Below are 24,459 nucleotides of genomic sequence, written 5' to 3'. Positions count from 1 at the left end.
GTTCTGTGTCAAGGCCAAGCAGCCATGTGTTGTGTGAGCCACACTCTCCACTTAGAGGAAGCCAAGCATCTGAGAAGTTACTGATGTTTGTCCCCAGGCTGGCCAATGAGATGGAAAATGTCTGAGAGTTTCTTACTTCTTTCCAAAGAAAGCAAACCTGACGGAGACTGCACAAACAGAAAATACTGGTCCTGCATTTGGTAAATGGTATCTGCTTAATAATTCCTTCTACAAACTATTAAAGTTCCAATAGTGCTTCTAGAGCTCCATCATCTTACTTTATTTTGATTCCCATAATACTGAGCAAGTGCTCTATTGCTGAGCCACCCTCTGGGACTTGAAGCACCATGCTTCCCACTGGAACACAGCTCTGTTGGTTCTAATTTTTCGCTGCATGTTCAGAAGGAGCTGATGACCCAATGACAACTCAATGAGTGGCATCACGTTCAAGGGCTGTGTGCTCCACGCTGAATGTGAGAGACAGGTGACTTCATTTATTCTAGTAAGGAGACAGATAAATAACAAACCTGTGAGTCATTGTGCACCATAGTTCCAGTTAGGTGCTTTGGGGAAGATGAGTAGGTGCTTTAATGGGGAGGCCTGGGATTGAGGCAGTAGCTGGACAGGGTTTTCAGGCTGGGCCTTGCATAGAGCTTCAGCCTGAGGGGGAAGAGGAGCCTATCAGACAAAAGTGTGGGGGAAAGCCTTTAGACAGAGAGACCAGTGAGGACAAAGGCCTGCGACAGAAGCAAATAGGCTGGAATAAGACTTAGAAAAGTTGTGAGGGCTCCAAAGCTACAGGGAGAGAAGAGGAGCAGGGAGGGAGCGGGAGGCAAAGCTAGGGCGCCTTGTAGTGAGAGAATCAAATACTGCAGTGCTGGAGGAGGGTGCAGGGTGGCCTGGTGTTTTTTTTTTTTTTCTTTCCTGGTGGGGGTTTTAAGATTGTCTGTGCCCTCAAAGTTTTGAGGAAGGTCACCATCCAAGCGGCATCCCCGGAAGTTAATTACAACGAAGTGTTGGTCACCATTCGGATGGAGGCTGTCAGTTTTCTGCTGCTATCCAACACAGGCCTGAGGTATCATCCTGTGGTGTGACAGCGTTGTCACTCACAGTGTTAAAGAACTCAGCCTGTGGTTGGTTGGCAGTTTATTGCTTTGGCCTATGGGCAGGCAGTAAGTCCTGGCTGAGACATGAGATGGCCAGATTAGCTCATGTCAGATAGAGAAAGAGACTAGGGCCCCATAAAGAGTACAACTACAGCAACCTAAAGCCCCTCTGTAGGCCGCATCTCTTAGCTTCTCCACCACATTTCAATATTGCCATGCTGAGATGAAGCCTTTAACACATGGCCTTTGGGGTACACTCCAGATTCGAGCAATAGCAGGGATGTCCTGCAAAATGATTGGTTCAACAAGTACTCTGCAAAAGTGTCGAGGGAAGACACAAGGAAACCCGACAACCGAAGCAGCAGGTAACTCAGGGATGGGTCCCAGATTAGATACATGTTAGTGTCATAAATGGGATCAAGTTCTGCATATTAGGTAACACGGTATTGGTCAGTTTACAGAAGTTGTGTAGCCAAGTGTCCTTAGTTTTAAGAAACACATGAGGAACATTGTGTTCTATACACTCCTAAACATTTCAGAGGAAATATCATGCATAAGCATAGGTCTAGATTCTTAAGAATTTTATTTTATTTTTATTTTTTTATTTTATTTTATTTTTTTATTTTTGGTTTTTTGAGACAGGATTTCTCTACAGTTTTTTTTTTGAAGCCTGTCCTGGAACTAGCTCTTGTAGATCAGGCTGGCCTCGAATTCAGAGATCCTCCTGCCTCTGCCTCCTGAGTGCTGGGATTAAAGACATGCACCACCACTGTCCGGCAAGAATTTTATTTATGTATGTATTTGTATTACTCATGTATATGTATAGCATTGCATTAGGGGTCTTTACAATGGTTTAGTGGATAAAATTGCCACACCTGACTCCCTGAGTTAGATTCTCAGAACCTACAAGATGGAAGGAGAGAACCAATTCTAATATATTGTCCTCCGAACCACACACACATAGGAACAGATGCTTAAAAATGCATTAGATATGGTTCTCTAGAGGAACAGAACCAATAGAATGTGTATGTATGTTTTCAAATGGTTTACACAGTATGTGTTGGGCAGTTCAACAATGGCCACCTACATGCTGGAGAGCCTGAGAAACCAGGAGCTGCTCAGTCCATGAGGCTGAAAGCCTTAAGAATCCCAATGTTCTGTGCTGGAAGCTGAAGAAGATGGGTTTGATGTCAGCTGAGTATACGACAGCAGCAAAAATGACATAAATACACTTGGTATCAAGAGGAAGGGGAGGCAGTACTGCTTTTTCCTAGGACTCTATTTGGGACACTTAGGGAAGATGTTGCCTACTCTGGTGAGTGTCTTCCCACCTCAGTAAATGCTTCCTGGAAATGCCCTGAGGACCCAGGCAGAGGCGTGTCTCTTAGTTAATTCTAGATTGAACCAAGTTAACTACAGATATTGACCATCCAAAATATACACGTAAATCCTATGAGGAAGGAAGGAAGTGGAGGACAGGCATGATGGGATAAGCATGCTAGTAACTTCTCTTATCACCACGACCAAAATCCTGGAAAGAATCAAGTATAGAGGAAGGATTTACCTTGGCTCACGGGAATACAGTCCATCCGGGCAGGATGGCATGGCATTGGATCTCACTCTACGTTAGTGGGAGCTTGCAGCTTCACACTATAACTGACCAGATAGATACTACAGGATATAATCTTTAATGTTGACACCCCTCTCCCCCAGCCATCCACTAGGCCACAAGGCTAAAACAGCACCATTGGTGGGTGAATGAGGTGTCCAGTACACAAGCCTACAGAGGATATCTCAAATTCAACTGATAACATAACATTTGGGGATTAGAAGAAAATACAATGAGCTATTTTCTCATTGCTATGGCAAAGACACTTGACAAAAAGAAACTTTAGGAAAAGGAGTTCATTTTGGCTCACAGTTCCGCGGTACAAATCCACTGTATCTGGGGAAGGTAGAAGGGATGCTGGCAGGAGGGTGAGGCAGCTGGTTAGTCCGCATCCACAGTCAGGAGGCAGAGAGAGATGGATGCTGGTGCTCAGCTCCCTTTCTCCTTTTTATTCAGTTGGGGGTACAGCCTATGTTCAGTTAAACCTCTCTGTAAGTACAAGAGACACCCCCAGAGGTTTGTCAGATAGGCAACCCTAAGTCCTGTAGACTGAACATCACGTGCTACAATCCTTTGTACAAACACAGCTTTTCCCCAAGGCTGTACAAATTACCACATCTATAGTTGCACCCCACCCCCAGCCCCAGCCCTTACACTTGTTAAACAACTACCAAGTTTTAAAGTGCAGGCTAAGTCTGGGTTTGCAGTTCACATTGGAAGGCCAAGACAGGTGTCTCTGGAAACCAGGGAGCAGTGGGCAGACGGTGAAGCATCCGCTATATGCACTCAGGTGTATTTTCTTGCTTTCCTCTGCTTTCTCCGAGAAGGCACTTTAAATTCTAAGTTTGGGTCAGGTAGAAACACAACCCAGCCCGCTTGATGATGCCATTCAGGAGGCTGGATGCTAGGAATCTTCCCGGTGAGTTCTCCAGGGGGAGGGTCACTGATGATCTCACTACCCTGCACACGCTGCTGCTTTTGTCAACTTAAAGCAAGAACTGCAACTAGGTAGGTTGATAGTTTCTTCCTCAACTCTCAATTTGATCACATTCCTTTCTTCCTTTTTTTGGTTTTTTTTGAGACAGGGTTTCTCTGTGCCTTGGCTGTCCTAGAACTCACTCTGTAGATCAAGCCTGCCTCTGCCTCTAGATGCTGTGATTAAAGGCGTGAGCCACCACTGCCCTGTTCATCACATCCTTTTCTACCTTCTATTCAAACAGCTAATGACATAGCCCCGTGTAGCCAATTTAAGATTCACATACCCAAGAATACAGAAATCTTGTATTTATATAAATATGTAACTAACATCCCATTACATACACACCATGTTAAGCTTATGTAATTTTTTTCTTTTTTGTGCTACGCACAACCACTTTCCCTTCTTCTATCCCAAACATTATCCTTCAGAGTTCTACCTAACCATAATGAAACGGGTGAGATCCAGTATTTTACCCTTTCACCTGCATCTTCCTAAGGCCTGTGCTGGCTCCTTTTAAACTGCAAAGCACAAAATAACTGCAGGGCCACAGCTACGGTCATCAGAGATACACTTTCCATTTTCCCAGCAGCATCTGTACTTGCTGTTGCTTTGGGGAGTGGAATTTGGGTCCCAGCAGGCCCAATCTAACTGTTGTTTTCCCAGGCCTATGAGGATCCCTCTCCCTGGTCACTTGGTGCTGAGGAGGGAATATCTTATATGAGAAATGGATTATCTACTTCGGCCATGTAATAGAGGAGGGTTCCCTGGGTGCAGTACGTTTGGACCCCCCCAACTGCATCCCGCCCCATCCTACAAGACCCCACGCGTGTACAGCCAGGCCGCGTCCAACCCTCGCACGCGTGGCCGCCTCAGCAAGCTGACGCAAGCCGGGTCGCGGGCACGCGCGCCCTCATTCATTCACTCCTTCATTCATTCTGCGGACGCCGGCCACGAGCCGCCAGCGATCCTCCGCCCGAGAGGTCCAGCGTGTTTGTGGAGACAGGACGGCGGGGACGAAGGTCGGGCGGTGCCCGCTGACCAGCGGCAAGCGACCGGGAGGCCGCACCCGCCTTTCCCGCCCACGAGGCCCGGGCTAGGCCGCCGCCCACGTGACGCACGGCCTCCCGCAGTGAGCGCATGCGCGCGGGAGCCCGCGCTCGGAGCCGGCTCAGGAGGACCTCCTGCTCGGCGTGCGTGCGCGTTCCCGCCCGCCCGCACCACGTGACCCGCCTCGCCTCTCCCGCCTTCTGCGCTCAGACCGACCAGCGGAGTCGGACGGGCCGTGCCGGCGTGCGCGTGCACGTGAGCCGCGTGGTTGGGCGCGGCGCCGTTGCTCCGCCCCTTTAGGCTCCGCCCCCTCCGCGCGCCGGCGTCCGCTGCGTCTCCGGCATTTGAATCGCGCTTCCGCCATCTTTCCAGCTTTAGTCGGACAGGCGCGGAGAGTCTTTCTGAAGGTAGCGGTGGGGCCGGGAGGATCGGGCCCGGCGAGGGCGGCGGCGGGTGTGGGGGGCTCCCTTCGGGTGGGCGCTGGGCAGCGGCGGCGAGGAGAGCGAACGGGCAGCACCCCAGGTTTTTCCGCCAGCTTCCCTCCCCCCCCCACCGTCTCACGCCGCGTCCCCGCCTTCCCGCGCGCTCTTCCCGGCCGCGGCCTTTGTGGGGCGCACGTGCCGTAGCCGCTCTCTCCCGCAGGATCGCCGCGATGGCCGCCCAGGGAGAGCCGCAGGTCCAGTTCAAGGTGCGTGCGCGGGCGACCGGGGCCGTCGGGCGGGCTGGCAGGCGGGCGGGCGAGAGGGGAGGTCGGGAGGACGGCATGGCGGGAGGGAAGCGGGCCGCTCACGCTGCCTCTTCCTTAGCTCGTCCTGGTGGGCGACGGCGGCACCGGGAAGACGACGTTCGTGAAGCGCCACTTGACGGGCGAGTTCGAGAAGAAGTATGTAGGTAGGTGCGGCGGGGCTGCGGGGCTGCGGGCGGGGAAGTCGGCGGCCGTGCGTGGCTGACCCTGCCGCCCCGTTCCCGCAGCCACCTTGGGCGTGGAGGTGCACCCGCTCGTCTTCCATACCAACAGAGGACCCATCAAGTTCAACGTGTGGGACACAGCCGGCCAGGAGAAGTTCGGGGGCCTGCGCGATGGCTACTACATCCAAGGTGAGGGCCTGCGGAAATGGGCCTGGCCCTCGGACATGTGCCTGGGGTGAGCCCAGGAGCCAGCCGCTGCCCGGTGACTAAGAAGGGAGGGAGATGCGGGACGGAGACGCCTCGCTTCCAGGGAGACGACCTCGTTTGCGTGGCTAGGAGAGGGTTTTTAGACGAGCCGCCCGTGGTGTCATTCGATCACATGCTGTGTCATGCTAGGCATGCTTTAGGGCAGACTGTGTGTCCTTACTGTTGAATAGGAGGCAGGGAAGCTGTGGGATCACTTTCTGGTTTCGAAACGTGTTTTAGGGTATATGTTCAGTGGTTACCCTTGAGTATTCCCGCCCGGGAGTGGGGGAGCACTTGGGCTAGTTAGTAAAACCCAACCTCCAGCCCCAGGAGCCAGGCCCTATCTCACACGTGAGCGACAAGCTATGTCGTGTAAATTGTACTTTTACTTTTCTCTTTGAAAGTGATTGAAAAATTTTTAAGGAAGGGGGGGGTGTCAGGTGGTTAAAGAGAAATGAATGAAGTATTCTTGTGGACTTAGTAGCCAGTTGGAAAAAAATTTTGAAAGTTCTTTGGTTTCTTGCTGTTTTAGCATGTAAAGATACAAGGGTGTTTATCCTTGAATTGAAACTTTATTCTTTTGAGTTCAAACTTTTTCTAGCCAAAAAATTGGACCATGCTTTTGTTGCCTCTTTTTAGTTTCTCGTGACAGGATTTCTTTGGAGCCTGTGCTGGAACTCACTCTGTAGATCAGTCTGGCCCCAAATTCACAGAGCAGAGCTCCACCTGTCTGCTGGGATTAAAGGCCTATGCCACCGCCACCTGGCTTTTTTGCTGCTTCTTTAACTGTATCCTCAGCATCCCTGTAAGTCAGGCAATAGAGAGCCCTGGCCTCAAGTTTTCTTAAAGGCAAAACTCACTTCACCATTTAAAGATTCCATTTCTAGGTGGCAGAGTGTTTTGCTCGCTATAAAGGAGGTATGTCTTCTAGAATGCTGATGTACTATTTTACTTTTAGACAAACTTGGAGGGTGGGGGTGATGATTAGTTGTCTAGAGGGAGAGAAAGGAGAATGTAGTTGGAGTAGTAGGTCTTGACGTTTAAGCTTTCATATGAAGAGAAATTGGAATCAGTGCCTTGGATTGCATCACTTAACTTTTTTAGTATTGAGGGGGAGACCTTTTGAAAGAGTGGGTTGATCGATGATAAATGCCCCAGTAGACTAAGAAACATTTCAATCCCTTGAATGTCTTTCAGCCCAGTGTGCCATTATAATGTTTGATGTAACATCAAGAGTTACTTACAAGAATGTACCTAACTGGCATAGAGATCTGGTACGTGTGTGTGAAAACATCCCCATTGTGTTGTGTGGCAACAAAGTGGATATTAAGGACAGAAAAGTGAAGGCAAAATCTATTGTCTTCCACCGAAAGAAGAACCTTCAGGTATGTTCATAATTTATTGAATCTTTTTTTCTTTTTTTTCGAGACAGGGTTTCTCTGTAGCTTTGGAGCCTGTTCTAGAATTCGCTCAGTAACCAGGCTGGCCTCGAACTCAGAGATCTGCCTACGTTTGTCTCCTGAGTACTGGGATTAAAGGCATGCGCTACCACGCCTTTGATTAAGGGATACTGAATCATTCTTAGAGAATATATATATGTAAGGCACACATATGTCACGTAGGACCAATGTGTGTTTTATGTGAATTACAAAATGTCTTTGAGTTTAAAGTGTCTTGGAATGGTGATCACTAACAGAAGTTTTTAAACATAAATTTCCTTTTGTTATAAACAGTACTATGACATTTCTGCCAAAAGTAACTACAACTTTGAAAAGCCTTTCCTCTGGCTTGCCAGAAAGCTCATTGGAGACCCTAATTTGGAGTTTGTTGCCATGCCTGCGCTTGCCCCACCTGAGGTGGTCATGGACCCAGCTTTGGCAGCACAGTACGAGCATGATTTAGAGGTATTTGTCCTTTTAATTTTTTTCTGGTGTGTATGGGTATGTGTTTGCGCTTTGACTGATGCCTGTAGAGGTCAGAAGCTGACATTGGATCCTCCCAGCCATGTAGATACTTGGAATCAAAAGCTTGGGGTGCTCTTGACTGCGGAGCCATCTTCCAGCCCCATTTGTCCTTAAAATTAGTGCTTATGTTTGACTTGGTCATGGCAGTTTTGATCTTAAGTGTTTCCCTTTTGTTTCTTGTTCCAGGTTGCTCAAACGACTGCCCTCCCGGATGAGGATGATGACCTGTGAAAGAGTGAAGCTGGAGCCCGCGTCAGAAGTCTAGTTTTATAGGCAACTGTCCTGTGATGTCAGCGGTGCAGCGTGTGTGCCACCTTATTTAGCTAAGCAGATCGTGTACTTCATTGGATGCTGAAGGAGATGAATGGGCTTCGGAGTGAATGTGGCAGTTAAAACATACCTTTTTTTTTTTTAACATACCTTCATTTTTTTGGACTTGCATATTTAGCTGTTTGGAACACAGTTGTTTCCTGAATTTCAAAAATAAGACTGCTACAGTCACATCGCACTATTCAGTCAGTGGTAAAATCTTGTTCCTGTCATTCCCATTCTTTTTGTTTAGAATCAGAATAAAGTTGTATTTCAAATAATCTAAACAAGTGAATCATCCCTTGTTTATAAGCATTTTAAAGCTAACGTAAGGAAGCTTGTGCCATACTTCAGTTAAAAATGCCTTTGCTTAGTAGCTCTGAGGTTCATTCAGATATGTTCTCCTGTGCCTACCTTCACGAACATTTGGATCAAGTCGTGACCTAACGCTTGTCTTACAGGTGTAAATACTGTGGTTCAGCTAGGATATCTGCCCTACCTGCATTTTGCTAAGTAGTTTCACCTAAAAGAATAGCTTGTTTAAAGTTGTATGTGTGAATCAGATGTTTTAGTGTAAGGGCTATAGTCGAAGTGTCTGTAACCTAGACCTTCAGAAGTTAGAACTGCCTTTGATTGAAGCTTGAGGGTTTTCTGACATGTATGTTTCTTGGTTTCCCTGTCTAACGTTAGTTCTCTAAAATGTTCTCGGCTTTTGAGTGGTGATCTCAGCCAGCACTCAGGAGGCAGAGGCAGGAGGATCTGAGTTCAAGGCCAACCTAGTCTACCCGAGCAAGTTCCAGAACTGCATAGAGACCTATCTCAAAAGAAGTGTTCATGGTAGGTAGGCTGTGGCCCAGCATCTGATTCCCAGAGATTGTTTATAGGCAGCACAGGAAAGGAAAAGCTAGAATACTGCTGTAGATTTGCCTGGGCATCTGATGTGAAAATGTCAATTGAGCCTTGTTAGGTGTGATCCTGTCAGAACTATGTTGTGGTAACATGTATTTAAAGGAATCTTTGTGTGGGCTCTTGCTAGTCCAATCTACTAAAGTTATTTTGATTTCCCCCCCACCCCCCAAGGTTTCTCTGAACATTCTGAACTGTCTTGTAACTCACTTTGTAGACTAGATTGACCTTGAACTCAGAGAGATCAGCCTGCCTCTGCCTCTGAAGTGCTGGGATTAAAGGCCACCACTGCCCAGCTCTACTACCAAAGTTCTTAAAAGTGTGGACTACTTCAGATGGCTACGTTGTTTATCTCCAAAGAAGGTTGAGTAACTTAAAATGAGGAGGCTGAAAGGAAGTTGTGCTGTGCACCAGCTTTTACTATTTTCAAGATGCTACTTGATGTATATGCTATGCTAAAATCAGGTGAAGACCCTCTCCCCTGACTGGGATGAAACTTCATTTAGATCTCTTAAATTAATACACTGTATGTAAACCTGATGTAGAATGCAAATACCTTATGACTCTGATTTTTGTAACAGTTAAACTTGAGAACTATTTCATGTGTGTTTAACCAGAGTGTAGAGGATTTACATTATTTATTGAAAGAACTTGAAAATATATATTGCTTCTGCTTTGCCTAGTTTTCTGAGTCATCTCTGGTATTTGCTGTAGGAGTAAGTAGTGAATGGCTTTTTCCCTTTTTTTTTAATTTTTTTTTTTTTTAGGATTTGAGGTTTGATCTGCCAAATAGCAGAGATCTTATTTTATCCAGTTCTTCTTCTTCTTTTTTTTTTTTTTTTTTTTTTTGCTTTTCTCTGTAGTCCTGACTGTCCTGAAACTCTAGGCTGGCTTCAACAATTCTGCCTGTGAGTTCTGACTTTAAAGGCATGTGCTATTCAGTTTTTATATGTGGAGAAAGTGCTCCCCCATTTTGTAAAAGCATCCCTGAATAGATGGCTTTATATTAATCAGTGTACAGCCGATAGAGCTGGCTGAAGCAAAGTCGCTGAGAAGCTGAAAAGTCGGGTATTTAAGAAACGGAGTTTTTTGTTAAGATTTATTTATTACATGTACAGTGTTCTGTATGTATGTATCCTGCAGGCTAGAAGAGGGTACCAGATCTTACAGATGGTTGTGAGGCACTGTGTGGTTGCTGGGAATTGAACTGAGGACTGCAGTACTCTTAACCGCTGAGCCATCTCTCCAGCTTCTAAACAGTTTTATAGACTTCAGGAGGTTTTCTTTTTTTTGAGACAGGGTTTCTCTAGCTTTGGAGCCTGCCTTGGAACTAACTCTTGTAGCTCATGCTGACCTCAAACTCACTAAGATCCACCTGCCTCTGCCTCCCGGGTGCTGGGATTAAAGGTGTGCGCACCACTGCTCAGCCAGGAGATTTTCTCAAACCAATACAGAACATGGAGAAGAGTTTCATGCACCCTGTATCTGAAGTAGCCCAGAACTGCTTGCTTTGGTTCTGTAGATGCAGCCGGGGACACACAGAAAGTAAGAACTGGGTAGAAGCCTGCTTTGGACTTGTGGGTGTGAAGCAGTGATAACTCAGCCGTGAGGAGTACGGTCGTGCTATGCAGTTGAAGCTGCACTATGTCAAACCCTCTGCCGGAAGCAATACTGTCAGTCTTGAATCTTTGGTACCTTTTACTCTTTTGTTCATTTGTTGAGAGGATTTTTCTGTATCTTTGCAGCCTGTCCTGGTACTCCTGTAGGCTAGGCTGAACTTGAACTCAGGTCTGCCTGCCTCTGCTTCCCTAATGCTGGGATTAAGAGCGTGTGCCACCACCGCCCAGCTGTACCTTTACTCTTTTGAAGCTTGAGGTGAAGCTGGGTGATGTCTCAGCATTCATACATAGTAGGCCCATGTAGCAGAACTCAGGTTTCCTGAGGTACCTGCAACTGCTATGTATCCTCCCCTCTTCATCCTGAAGGCCTACTTGCAGCGTCTTACCTGTTGGTGCTAATAGGTCACATGTCCCTGATGTAGACTTACCACTAGATCTTGTCCTCAGCCCTAGTCTATGTGGTGGATTTACAGTTGAGTCCAGTGTGCCATGAGGGCAAAGGTCATTGATGTCCCATTGTCTATTAGTGGGACATCTATTAGGGTGCTCTTTGGGGACTTAGAGAATAGAGTTTGTTTTTTTGAGACAGGGTTTCTCTGACAGTCTTAGCTATTCTGAAATTTGCATTGTAGACCAGACTGGCCTTGAACTCAGATCTGCCTGCCTCTGCCTCCCAGAGTGTCAGGATTAAAAGGTGTGTGCCACCACCCTGAGAACAGAATTTTATTACCCCATTGGTACACTGTGGGTTCATAATCCACAGTTTGGTTCATTTGACCCAGCCTTAGGCAGCAGGAAGATGAGTGACAATCAGGGTGCTGTGGGAATGATGCTGTCTAGGTAGGTAGGGGCCTCAAACCTTGGGAACCGGACCAGCAACCTTGGGTGAGGCATGGACAGTTTGTTCTCAGCATCAAGCAGTGCTTGGTGTCCTGAGGAGCAGTGGCTTTGCTCCAGCAGCCTAAGAATTACCTGGGATGTTTTTGGGATAGAAGGCAAGGTGCTTGGAAGACATCCCTGGAAAATAGTCCCTGCAAAGTGTCAATGATCAGGGAAGAAGATTGAAACGGGAGTCCTGGGGCAGACCCGCTTTTAAGGAATGGTCAGATGTGGCACCTAGAAGCCACTGGGGACTTGAATGCCTGGCTACAGGTTTCTAACACAGGTAATAAAGGCAGGGTTTCCCCTGGAGGTGGAGGTAGGGTCCCTGGTGCCCTTGGCCCAGGTGCAGTCTTTTGTGTAATAGTTTTTTCCAACATTAAAACATTTAGTTTTGCAGGTAGCTCCTTAAGGAAAGTGAACAATTCAAAATAGCTTTAAGAAGGTCCACGAAACTAATCAGATTGACTAGGCCCCTCCCTGCCACAGTAAACAATACAAGAGTGCCCCTCACAAGGAAGGAAGCTTTAGCTGTTCAGACTGAGAGCACACCAGCTGCCAGGAAGAAGCAGAAAGCAGTCAAACTTGCTGGAAGAGAACTAAGCCAACACTGGCAACACTAGAGGGTACTCTCCAGACCTGTCGATTCTGTCCACTGGCTATGCAATGTGCTCCAGGTTCCCAGCTTTGTGAGCTGTCACCCAAACTGGGAGTGGGCTTTGATGTGCAGCTGTTGAAATCATTTCTGCACTTATAAGTAACTTCACCCATATTCCTATAAGTAACCCCAATAAAACTCAATGGTTCACTAAGTTGGACTTTGGTAGTATTCATAAAATTTGGTCTGTTGTGGGTTCTGTATCTGGGGTGAATAGATGTGTGTTATGTCTCCCCAGAAGTTTTGTCACATAGCAGGTTGCACCAAGTAAGGTTATGTAAAGATGACCAGGTCCTGATGGCAGTCCTCCAGGCACAGAAAATGGGCCTTCAGATTTCTAGGAAAGAGTGCTAGTAGCAGAATCCTAGAGGCAGCCTAGGCCAGTAAACCAGTAGCCAGTTTGTGGGTAACACTTTGCTATTTTCCATCCCTGGCATGTCTCAGTCCCTTCGCCATGCTTTCTGACCAGTGAAGAATAACTCACTGATATTTTGCTGTTATCTTTCAAATGTTTTCTCAAAAGACAAGGGACCAGCAAGAGGCTTGGCAGGTAGAAGTGTTAGCAACCAAGCCTGAGGACCCGAGTCCAATCCTCAGGACTCAGGAGTGGAAGGAGAACCAACTCCTGAAAGTGGTTCTCAGACCTCTACAAGCATACAATAGCATACAACACACACATATTTAAGTAAATGTAATAATAAACCTGCTTTCAAAAGAGATGAAATTAGCTGGTCAGTGGTGGTACATGCCTTTAATCCCAGCACTCGGGAGGCAGAAGCAGGCAGATCTCTGAGTTCGAGGCCAGCCTGGTCTACAGAACGAGTTTGAGGGCAGCCAACACTGCACAGAGAAACCCTGTCTTGGAGGTAAAAGATGAAATTGTATTTTAATTCTGCTTCATTCATTTTTTTCTTTTATATAGCCATTAACTAGTGACCCACAGCATGGATGAACATAGATCAGTTTGACCAGTTCTGCAGGTCTGGCCTAGGTGCGCCGTGTACGTGCTCTGCTTTGTCTTGGGCATCTTTCACAATGGTGCTCCTCTTCTGCTAAAGCTACAGGCTTGGTTGGGCTAGGCCAGTGTTTCTCAGCCAATGGGTCACGACCCTTTCACAGCAGCTATTTACAGTTCCTAACAGTAGCAAAATTGCAGTTAGGAAGTAGCAACAAAAGTAATTTTATCTTTGGGGGGAATCACTGTAACATGAAGAACTGTATTAAAGGTTCAAACCTTAGGAAGGTTGAGAACCACTGAAATAGGCTAATACTCTACCACAGGACTCCAATCCAGTGCTGACTGGACTGGCTGTGATCTCTAAGTGCTTTACAGTTTCTATGTTTTACGTTTGTGGGACGCAAACTGTCAATGGTCTTACTTTCTAAAAGTACACAATGCCCAATGAAACAGAAATGTTGAAATTACTATTTTGAAGCAAGATTTCTCATAGCCCTCTCTGGCCTCCAATTTGCTATATAGTTAAGGATTAGTTTGAACTAACCTTCCTGCCTCTACTTCCCAAGTGCTGGGGTTACAGATGTGCACTGCTATATCCAGTAGTGGGGATTTAAAACAAGTGAGGCAGGGACTAGAGAGATGGCTCAGAGGTTAAGAGCAACGGCTGCTCTTCCAGAGGTCCTGAGTTCCTTTCCTAGCAACTACGTGGTGGCTCACAGATACCTGTAATGAGATCTGGTGCCCTCTTCTGGCGTGCAGGGATACATGCAGACAGAACACCATATACATAATAAATAAATCTTAAAAAAAAAAATAAAAGCACGGGAGGCAAGTGTCCCATCCACCACTAAGCTATATATAGTCCCAGCTGAAATATCTTTTAATTGTTTTTTGTTTGTCTAAATTTTGGTTGTTTTTGTGGTGGGGGTGCCAATATCATAGTGTATATGTAGAGGTCAAATGAAGGCTTATGAGAGCAGGCTCTCTCCTTTCACCATGTGTGTTCCAGGGACCAGGCTGTGACTTGTATGTCAAGTGCCTTTCTCCCTCCCCACTTTGAGACAGTCTCACCATGTATCCCAAGCTGGCCTCAAACTCATGATCCTCCTGTATCTTGGCTACTGTAATTACAGATGGGCACCACCATTCCCCAAAGTCTGTGTGTAATGTCACTATGTCACCAGCAGCTTTCGGTGTCCAGCTTTGGGCAGACTGAGACAAACACACAGAGTCCTACCCTCCCTTGGACATGTAACAATTCCTGTGTGTGTCCTCAGACTTGCACAAGACAAGGTGTGTATGTGCTCTTAGTCCCTACCACTGCATGCTTGTTTGGAGCTCAGAAAACTGTGGCTGGTGATAACAGTGGAGTGTAGGCATGGATTTTTGTTTTGTTTTGTTTTTGAGACAGGGTTGCTCTGTGTAGTCCTAGTTGTCCTAGAACTCACTCTGTAGACCAGACTGGCCTCAAACTCAGAGATCCACCTGCTTCTGCCTTTCAAGTGCTGGGATTAAAGATGTACACCACACAGTACCGCACAGTGTGCTTTGCCTTCTATTCTGGCAGTAGTTGGCAGATATTTGGTAACTGATAGTTGGGCTGAGACTACCAGATATTTGGCAACGGACTGAGACTACCAGACTTAACTAAAATGACTTGACCATTCCTACAAACAGCCTTATTGCCAAATCATAATTTTGAGTCCCTGTAGTTACAGAACTGGATCAACTTTGCCAGAACATAGATTGTTAATAAATTGATCCCTTAATAATTTAGTCACCTTCCTCCATGCACATGGGGTGCTATACCCTCTGTCACTGGTGTCCCCAGTCCCCCCACACACACCGGAAGCTCTAATATCATCCCTTAATGACTGAAAAGATCAGAGCAGCCCTTACTTAACCCAGGAGGGTGTGATGTGACCTTGTGCCTGAACATACCACTGCCCTGCACACAGTTGGGTGATGGAGGAGGGTCATTTGTCTATGTGTTATTTCATTGGTTAATAAACTGCCTTGGCTTTTTGATAGGACAGCAGCTTAGATAGGTGGAGTAGACAGAACAGAATGCTGGGAAGAAGGGAAGTGAGGCAGATGCCATGATTCTCCGACCCAAGATGGATGTAGGCTAGAATCTTTCCCGGTAAACCACCACCTCATGGTGCTACACAGATTATTAGAAAGGGGTTAATCAAGATGTGAGGATTAGCCAATAAGAGACTGAAACTAATGGGCCAGGCAGTGTTTAAATGAATACAGTTTCCATGTAATTATTTTGGGTAAAGCTAGCTGGTGGCCAGAGCCGGGAGCTGGGCGGCGGGAAGCGGCCCGCAGCTCCTTCTACAGTTGGGGATCTGATGGAGGCAGGAAATGGCTGTGGGGTGATCATTTGCTGTCACATATTGTATAAGAATTAGTGATTTTTCAAGCAGTTATAATTCATATTTTTATATTATTTCAATGAGCATTTTTGTATACATAGCTTGAATGTTTCCTCCTTTTTGGTAGAGATGGCATCCAGAGTCTCTTTCAGCTGCACACTGGTTAGCCTTTGCCAGTAGCAGTGAGACTGGTTGGCCAGAACTTAGGAAAAATCACTGTTTGAAAAGGCATTGTCTCATGGTGTTGGTGGCATTCACCTTTAATCCCAGCACTCTGGAGGCAGAGGCAGGCGGATCTCTGAGTCTGAGGCCAGCCTGGTCTACAGAGTGAATTCTAGGACAGTCAGTGCTATGCAGAGAAACCCTGTCTCCAAAAATCAAAACCAAAACCTCAAAGCCCACCCCCAGTGAAACACCTCCAACATGACCACCCCCACTCCACCAAAGCTACACTTTCTAATTCTTACAAATAGTTCATTAACTGGAGACTAAACATATATTTATTAACTATATTAATAGTTTATTAACTGGGGACTAAGCTCATATATTTATATAAGCCTCTGGGGGCTATTTTCATTCAAACCACCACAATGGCCCCAGACTTACCTCTCCTATTTATCTCCCACCTAATAAGGTCTCCTCCCTCTGTGCACGTCTCGTCTGTCTCTGCTCTTCCAGCAAGGACAGGTGTCAGATCAACTGTCCCACTATGACTTCAACAAATGCACCCACTTGGAGCCCATTTCTAAATAAACCATACATTCCAAAATTAAATGGGCTAGAACCAAGCATGTCTTGTGGGAGACGGGTCAGTTCACAGCAATCTCCTGCCAGTTGCCAGAAGGTCTCCACAAGGGCCTTACTATCAACATTGTCCTTTATGCCCTTGGGCCCTTCTCCCTCTTGGGTAGAAACACACCCGCCCACCCACCGAGGTGAATGGCTAGATAAAGGATACTTGTTGAATTTCATGAGGTGGTGTCAGAGTCTTCCCAAAAACATAGATTTGTGTCTCCCAACCCCTGATTTTTGTTTATTCGTTTGTTTGTTTTTAAGATTTACTATGCTTGGGCTGGAGAGATGGCTCAGTGGTTAAGAGCACTGCCTGCCCTTCCGAAGGTCCTGAGTTCAGTTCCCAGCAACTACATGGTGGCTCACAACCATCTGTAATGAGATCTGGTGCCCTCTTCTGGCCTGCAGGCATATATGCAGACAGAATACGGAGAATACAGTATACAAAATAAATAAATAAATAGATTTAAAAAAGATTTACTATATTTGTGTGTGTGCATGCACACATGCATGTAAATGCAATGTCCATAGAAGTTGGAAGAGGGTATTGGATCTCATGGAGCTGAAGTTACCGTGTGCTTGCGAGCTACCACATGGGTACTGGGAACCCAACCCAGGTCCTCTGCGAGAGTAGCAAGCACTGGTAAGTGTGAGCCATCTCTCCAGCCCCTGTCTAAATTAAAAATAAATAAACAAATCAGGTAGTTAAACTGTTGAAAATTTTCTTCAGGGGCCTCTTGCTAACTTGGGGCAGGTTCAGACATCTTGGTGCTTTGCTTACGTTCAGGCCAGAGGGTGTTCCTCCGCTCCTCACCCGGGACTCTTAGGGGCCTGGAAGAATGACTCAGTGGTAAGAATCCCTGCTGCTCTTGTAGAGGACCTGGGTTTGCTTGCAGGCACTCATGATGGCTCACGAGCATCTGTAACTCCAGTTCCAAAGGATCCCATGCCCCCTCTTCTGGCCTCTCTAGGCACTGCACTCGTGTGGCATACACACAGTCGCACTTACACATAAGTAAAGTGAAGATTAGAGAGACAGCTCTTGGACTGGAGAGATGGCTCAGAGGTTAAGAGCACTGGCTGCTCTTTCAGAGGTCCTGAGTTCAATTCCCAGAAACCACATTGTATAATGAGATCTTGTGCCGTCTTCTGGTGTGTAGGCATATATGCAAATAGAACACTGTGTTTAATAAATAATCTTAAAAAAAAAAAAAAAAAGAAAGAAAGAGAGCCATCTACATGCTTACTGGAGTGGCGTGAGCCCAGAACACTGACAACATCTCTTCACGACTTGGAGAACTGAGTGGTTTCTCAGAAAACTAGGCATAGTATTTCTGCCTGATTTAGTGGTCATGTTCCTTTGTAGTTACCCCCAGTGAGCTGCAACTTCTAAGAAAAATCTGCCATGTGGAAATTTATAGGAACTTTTTTTTAAATAACTGTTCAATGCAACAGCAACCAAGCTGTCCTTCAGTAGATGAAAGGATAAGCCATGGTGTATCTAGGAACAGAATATTATTAAGCAAAGAAAAGAACCAAGCAGCTGGACTGGGGAGATAGGGAGAAGAGCGTTTGCTATGCAAGCATGAGGACATGATTTCCAATCCCCAGCACCTACAGAAAAAGCTGGGCTTGGTTGCACACGCTTGTAAACTCAGTGCTGGCAGCCGTGGGGCAGAGATAGGTTGCTGGGGCTCACATGTCTCCAGTGGAAAAATAAAGGACTCCAGGCTCAGTGAGCCTGTCTCTAGAACAGGTAGGGAGTGATACAGTAAGCCACTGGATGTCCTCTTCTGACCTCTGGATGTTCTTATGGGCACGTGCACACCACACACACACACACACACACACACACACACAAATCACCACCACCACCACCAACAACAACAAAAACTACTCAACAATCAAGCCAAGAAAAACAGGAAGAAACCTTGAGTGGACATCACTGCTCTTGGGACCCCTTTCCTCGTACTGGGTTGCCTCATCCAGCTTTGAGAGGAGCATTTGTGCCTGGTCTTATTGAATCTTGTTATGCTGTGTTAGGCTGATATCCCTGGGAGTCCTGATCTTTTCTGAAGGGAAACAGAGGAGTAGTAGATCTGGGGAAGACAGAGTAGAAGGGGAATGGAAGAAGTGAAGGGAAGGAAGGCTGTGGTCTGGATGTATTGTTTAAGAGAAGAAAGAAAAACACTAAAAACAAACAAGCCAGATGTGGTGGCGCACACCTTTAATCCCAGCACTTGGGAGGCAGAGGCAGGTGGATCTCTGTGAGTTCGAGGCCAGCCTGATCTGCATATCAAGTTCCAGGATAGCTACGGCTACACAGAAACCCTGTCTCAAAAATCAAACCAAACAAATAAACAGGAAAAGAAGGCAATATAAAAAAGCTGTGATTCTAACTCACAATGAGGTTCTTAGAAGGTAGATCCATAGGGATACCGTTCATGTGAGGTCAGGAGTGAACAGGTGAAGTGAAGAGGACCCCAGGAGCAGGGCAACCCACACTTCAAAAAGCTGCAATGATGGACAACGTCCCCTCACAGCACAGAATGCACAGGGCCAGGATGAATCCCCTAATGTCATCCATGGGTGCCCAGGAAGATAATGTTCATGGAGGTTCATCCAATGTGCTGATGGATGGACACATGGTAGCGGAGAGCCAGGAAACCCAGGAGGGCTCCACTCTGCATGCAATTTTTCTATGACCCCGAGACTGTTCTAACAGTTAGTTCTGTTTCAGATAATAAATAAGTTTTAGCTGCGTCTAAACCTATTAGGGAGACAGCTGTCAACGGGAAAAAGATGAGTGTCTTTTGTTGGACAATTTGTTAGCAAAACTGACTTGCAAAATTTATTCTTTGAATCTTGCTCAAGCCATCTCAGAAGCAAGTACCTGAGTTGCTAGCATGAACAGTTAAACCATCTGAGTCCAGATGAAGGAGCCAGAAGCCTCAGTCTGTAGGCCCAGAGCTAAGAATATGAGGGAGTTTTGGGAACACAGTCTCACTATGCAGTGCCTGCTGGCACTAGACTCAAGATCCTCCTGCCTCAGTCTCCCCAGTGTTGGGATTATCACCAAGTGCCACCACACAGAGGAGAGTTCACTATTTTAAACACTTGAGAGTCTTGGATTGTCTACCACTAATTTGGGCACCTTGAAAATGCTCCTGGGTGGGGTTGGGGCAGTGGCTCAGTGGTTAAGAGCACTGAATGCTCTTCCAGAGGACCTGGGTTCAATCCCCAGCACCCATATGGCAGCTCACAAATGCGTGTTACTCCAGGGGATCTATCTGACACTTCATACAGGCATAAGTTAAAAAAAAAAGAAATAAATCATAAAAAAAGAACATTTCTAATGTTGGGCAGTGGTGGCACACATCTTTAATCCCAGCACTTGGGAAGCAGAAAGAGATGGATCTCTAAGTTTGAGGCCAGTCTGGTCTACAGAGTGAGTTCCAGGACAGGCTCCAAAGCTACACAGAGAAACCCTGTCTCAAAAAAAAAAAAAAAAAAAAACCGTTCTAAATTATTTGTTGTGTGAGTCTATTTACAGAAGCCTGACAGGGAGATGTGTCTGGCAGATGAGTTGACAGGGGAGGATGTATCTGAGCCATTAAGAGAGAGCTGAGTTGTCAGTTTGCTCACTTGGAAAAGAAGAAACCTGGCTGGGGAGTTGGTTCCATCGGCAAAGAGCTCGCTACACAAGCGTGAGGTCCTGGGTTTGATCCCAGAACACACATATAACAGCTAGGAGCAGTGTACACATTTGTAATTAATCTTGGTTCTGAGAAGGCAGATACAAGAGGATCTCTGAGGCTTGCAGGCCAACCAGATTGAAGACTCGTTGGTGGGCTAATGAGGGACTTTGTCTCAAAAAAAAAGAAGAAGAAGAGGAAGAGGAAGAGGAAGAGGAAGAGGAAGAAGAAGAAGAAGAAGAAGAAGAAGAAGAAGAAGAAGAAGAAGAAGAAGAAGAAGAAGAAGAAGAAGAAGAAGAAGAAGAAAGTATTGTGTGGGGTCCTGCAGATATAGCTCAGTCAGCAAGAGTGCTCGTAAGCTTACACAAGGCCCTAGGTTTGATCCCTAGTGCTCATAAACCAGATGTGCAGGTGCAAATGTGCAATCCCAGTACTTAGGGGACAGAAGTTCAGGAGTTCAAAAGCAGCCTGGACTACATGAGACTCAATAATAACAATAATGTTAATAATAGATAAAAGAGCAGCAACAATAACAACAATAATAATGGGGCTGGAAAGATGTCTCAGCATCTAAGAACACTTTCTGCGCTTCAAAAGGGTGGGAGCTCTCATCCCTGCACCCACATTAGGGTCTCATATCTGCCTGCAACTCCAGCTCCAGGGACCGGGACTCCCTCTTCTGGCCTCTACAGGTACTGCACACACATGGTATGCACTTACACAGACACATACATGTAAACAAAAATAAATCTTTTTTTTTCTTTTTTTTTTTTTTCGAGTCAGGGTTTCTTTTTGTAACAGTTCTGGGTGTCTTGGAACTTGGTCTGTAGAGCAGGCTGACCTTGAACTCCCGGAGATTCGCCTGCCTCTGCTTCCCAAGTGCTGGGATTAAAGGTGGGTTTCCCAACCCTCTGGCCTAAAAATAAAATCCACAAAAACAAAGTGGGCCCATAGAGATGGCATAGAAGACAAAAGGGACTGCTGCAGAGGCTGACAGTCTGAGTGGGATCCCTGCACCCCACGAGGTGGGAAAAGAGAAGTGGATTTGGGCAGTTGTCCTCTGACTGCTTGTACAACATGACGCAGTGCCTGCCCCCCATAAATGAATGCAATTAGAACAGACCAGGTGGACTGCTCCCGAAGACCAATGGATGCCTGAGGCTGGCTTCTAGCCTAAACACACGCATGCGCGCACACACTCACTCGGGAAAGCAGAGACTCACAGTATATTTCCGGCAAACACCTAAGAACTAGGGCGCGCTGTTTCCCAAGGCTTCTCTCTAGCAGCGTGATGCCTGTCACGCAGGCTTGGGTCAATAAAATCCACAGCCTATTTTTTTGAAACGAGCCAATATAAAGAGTGCATTTTAAAGCGGCGTGTGGTAGACTCACAGTGTGCAGGCACAGCTGCCAGGCCCTGACACATCCACCCAAAGGATGCTTCATAAGTCAGTCCCCCGGCCCAGTTTCTTATCTCTGCTTCTGGGTCCCTTCTGGTCTAGATGTTTTGTCACCTTTAGGGCAACCCAGTGAATGTCCTTGAGTCTGCTGCCGCCCCTCAGTCACATGTCCAAGGCTTGTGGTTTTTTGTTTGTTTGTTTTCGTTCTTTTTATGGCTGAATACTGTTCTGTTGTGTGGCTTAGACCCTTCCATGTCGTCCACTCCTCACCTGGTGGAGGTTTGAACTGTGTCCACCTTTTGGTTCTTCGAACTAGGGGATCTGCAAACACTTATAGTAGTGTTTTTTTTAAAAAATACTTATTTATTCATTATGTATACAATATTCTGTCTGTGTTTATGCCTGTAGGCCAGAAGAGGGCACCAGACCCCATTACAGATGATTGTGAGCCACCAAGTGGTTGTTGGGGATTGAACTCAGGACCTTTGGAAGAGCAGGCAATGCTCTTAACCTCTGAGCCATCTCTCCAACCCAGGAGTGTTTTTTTAAACCTATTTTAAATTCTTTAAGATCTTGGAAAGGAATAGAATGGTTTATTCTTATGGGAATTCCAGCCTCAACTTAACTATTTATGTATTGTGTGTGTGTGTGTGTGCATGTGTGTGTGTGTATGTGTGTGTGAATGCATGCATGTGGAGGTCAGAGGACATGCTGCAGGAACCAGCTCCCTTCTTCCACCGTGTGTGTTCTGGGGATCAAACTGAGGTTGTTAGGCTTGGAGGCAAGCGCCTCAGCTTGCTGAACCATCTTGCTGGCCCTTTCTTTTTCTCATTTATTATTATTAAAGGTTTATTTTTTATTTTCTGTATATGGATGTTTTATCTTCACATCTGTCTGTGTACTATGTATATACCTGGTGCCAGGGGAGATCAGAAGAGGGTGTAGGATTTCTGAGAACCAGAGTTACAAATAGTTGCTGGGAATCGAACCTGGGTCTTCTGGAAGAGCAGCGGGTTCTCCTAACTTCTCAGCCATTTCTCCAGTCCCATGAAGAAAAGGTTCATTTTTGCCTCATGCTTTGAGGATACAGCCATCATGGCAGGGAAGGGATGGCAGCAGGAGCGTGAGGCAGCTGGTCATGTGACATCCACAGTCAGGAGGTAGAGAGGTGGATGCTGGGGCCTCAGCTCACTTTCTCTTTCATCTTCAATTGGAGATGCCAGTATGGGGAGAACACCGCTGCCCACATTCCTGGTGTGGCTTCCTTCCTCAGCGAATCCTCTCTGCCTCCCTTGCAGGCATGCCCAGAGATGTCACCTAGGTGCTTCCAAATTCCAACAAGGGGACATGGAAGGTGAACCATCATGAAGAGTTATTTGAAGTAGAAGCTGTTCAATTGGAGCCTCCAGCGCGGTCTGGTTCGGGAAATCCCATTCCTGTCTCTCTCCCTCTCTCCAAACCCCATCTACTCAGAGACTCTCTGAACAAAGAAAAGGGGTCAAAAAGCCCAGTTCTGCGTTCTTGGCTGCTACTGCAGCTTCCTCCCCTGAAGTTGCCTGCAGCCCAAGTCCCCACCTAAGGGCTCAGCTTTTGATGGTACTTGGGCACAAACCCAGCTTGTGCCAGACAAATCATCACCCCTTGCTTACGGTCTATAAAACTTCCCTGCCCTGGCTCTCTGCGAGACTTCTCTGGCCTCGATCTCTGGGACCAGAGAACCTGCCAGGCTGCTTTGCTTAATATACCTGTTGCTATACTTTTTCAATTCAGTTTGATCTGGCTTACTGCATCGGGAGAAACTTAATATGGGAAAGGGCCAGAAAAACCCTAGAAGCTATTTTAATTTAAAGATTTCAAGTCCACTTAACTTTTTGTCAGAGTTCAAACCTTCCACTGTTGTTTTTTCTTTTTCTTTTTTTTTCTTTTCTGTTCTTTTTTTTTTTTTTTGGTTGTTCTAGAGGACTTTGGACTTTATATAGCCCCTCTGTGATATAATTTATATTAAGTTTATAAGACTCTTTTTTTTGTGTGTAGATAGCCCGCCGATCAATTTGTTGAAAATAAGTTCTTTTGTGCACTGTATTACCTTGACATCTTGCCAAAAATCCACTGACCGAAGGCATGCAGGTCACCGTCAGACTCATCAGTTCTGGGTGGACGTTCTTCAGGTGACCTGACACTGTCACCCCAGCATCTCTGATTTGTGTGGCTTATTCCTTGGTGTTTGAGAAGCTAAACAGTCAAGTTTTTCTTCTGTGAATTTACTGATTCAGGTCCTTGTGACCACCTTTATTTAACTCCAGTGACCCCCTTGCTCCAAGCACAGCCTCACTGTGTGCTGGGACTTTGGCATAAGGAGGTGGGGTAGCAGAGACATTTGGTCTTCCATGGCCTGTTGGTCCCAGCACCCCAGTTCCTTTCCTGCCTTCTTGACCTCTCCCGACAACACTCTTTGAGGCAACACCTGGTGTTCAGCAGTTCTTCTGACGCTGGCCAGAAAGTGGAATTGGATTCTAAACAATCCCCGCGTTTTTTTTTTTTTTTTTGGTTTTTCGAGACAGGGTTTCTCTGTGGCTTTGGAGCCTGTCCTGGAACTAGCTCTTGTAGACCAGGCTGGTCTCGAACTCACAGAGATCTTCCTGCCTCTGCCTCCCAAGTGCTGGGATTAAAGGCGTGTGCCACCACGGCCCGGCCACAATCCCCACGTTTAACTCCCACTTCACAGACAGTATGGAGTCAGAGGTCTCAGCTGAACTGCGTCGGTCAAGTTCAGAATTCAGGAAGCATAACAGAACAGCCTGAAACAAAATAAGGGCACTTTAGAGCTCACACACTTGGAAGCCCTGCAGAGCATCCTAGTCCTAGGAAACTAAAAGAAATATTTGCTGCAAATTTTTTTTTTTTTAAAAAAAAAACTCATTTGACTAATGGTTCTCAGGATTTACACTCTTCTGTGTGACAGATTTTTGCATCCACTTTTCTTAAGTATGAACGCTGAAGTA

The 24,459-nt window shown here is 46.3% G+C and overlaps 1 protein-coding gene across 1 annotated transcript; it reads left to right on the top strand.

The window, feature by feature from the left end:
- The first annotated feature begins 5,024 nt into the window (after positions 1-5,024).
- Positions 5,025-9,753, top strand: Ran (RAN, member RAS oncogene family). Its single transcript, XM_057766062.1, has 7 exons — positions 5,025-5,148; positions 5,384-5,429; positions 5,548-5,632; positions 5,714-5,839; positions 7,094-7,281; positions 7,630-7,800; positions 8,047-9,753. The coding sequence occupies exons 2-7, from the start codon at positions 5,394-5,396 to the stop codon at positions 8,089-8,091; spliced, it is 651 nt and encodes a 216-aa protein (XP_057622045.1). The 5' UTR covers positions 5,025-5,148; positions 5,384-5,393; the 3' UTR covers positions 8,092-9,753.
- The last annotated feature ends 14,706 nt before the right edge of the window (positions 9,754-24,459 follow it).

This window comes from Chionomys nivalis, chromosome 3 (assembly GCF_950005125.1).
Source record: "Chionomys nivalis chromosome 3, mChiNiv1.1, whole genome shotgun sequence".
In the NCBI taxonomy this organism is placed as follows: Eukaryota; Metazoa; Chordata; class Mammalia; order Rodentia; family Cricetidae; genus Chionomys; species Chionomys nivalis.
The sequence above is the reverse complement of the archived record's forward strand: the minus strand, read 5'-3'. Positions and strand labels throughout refer to the sequence as shown.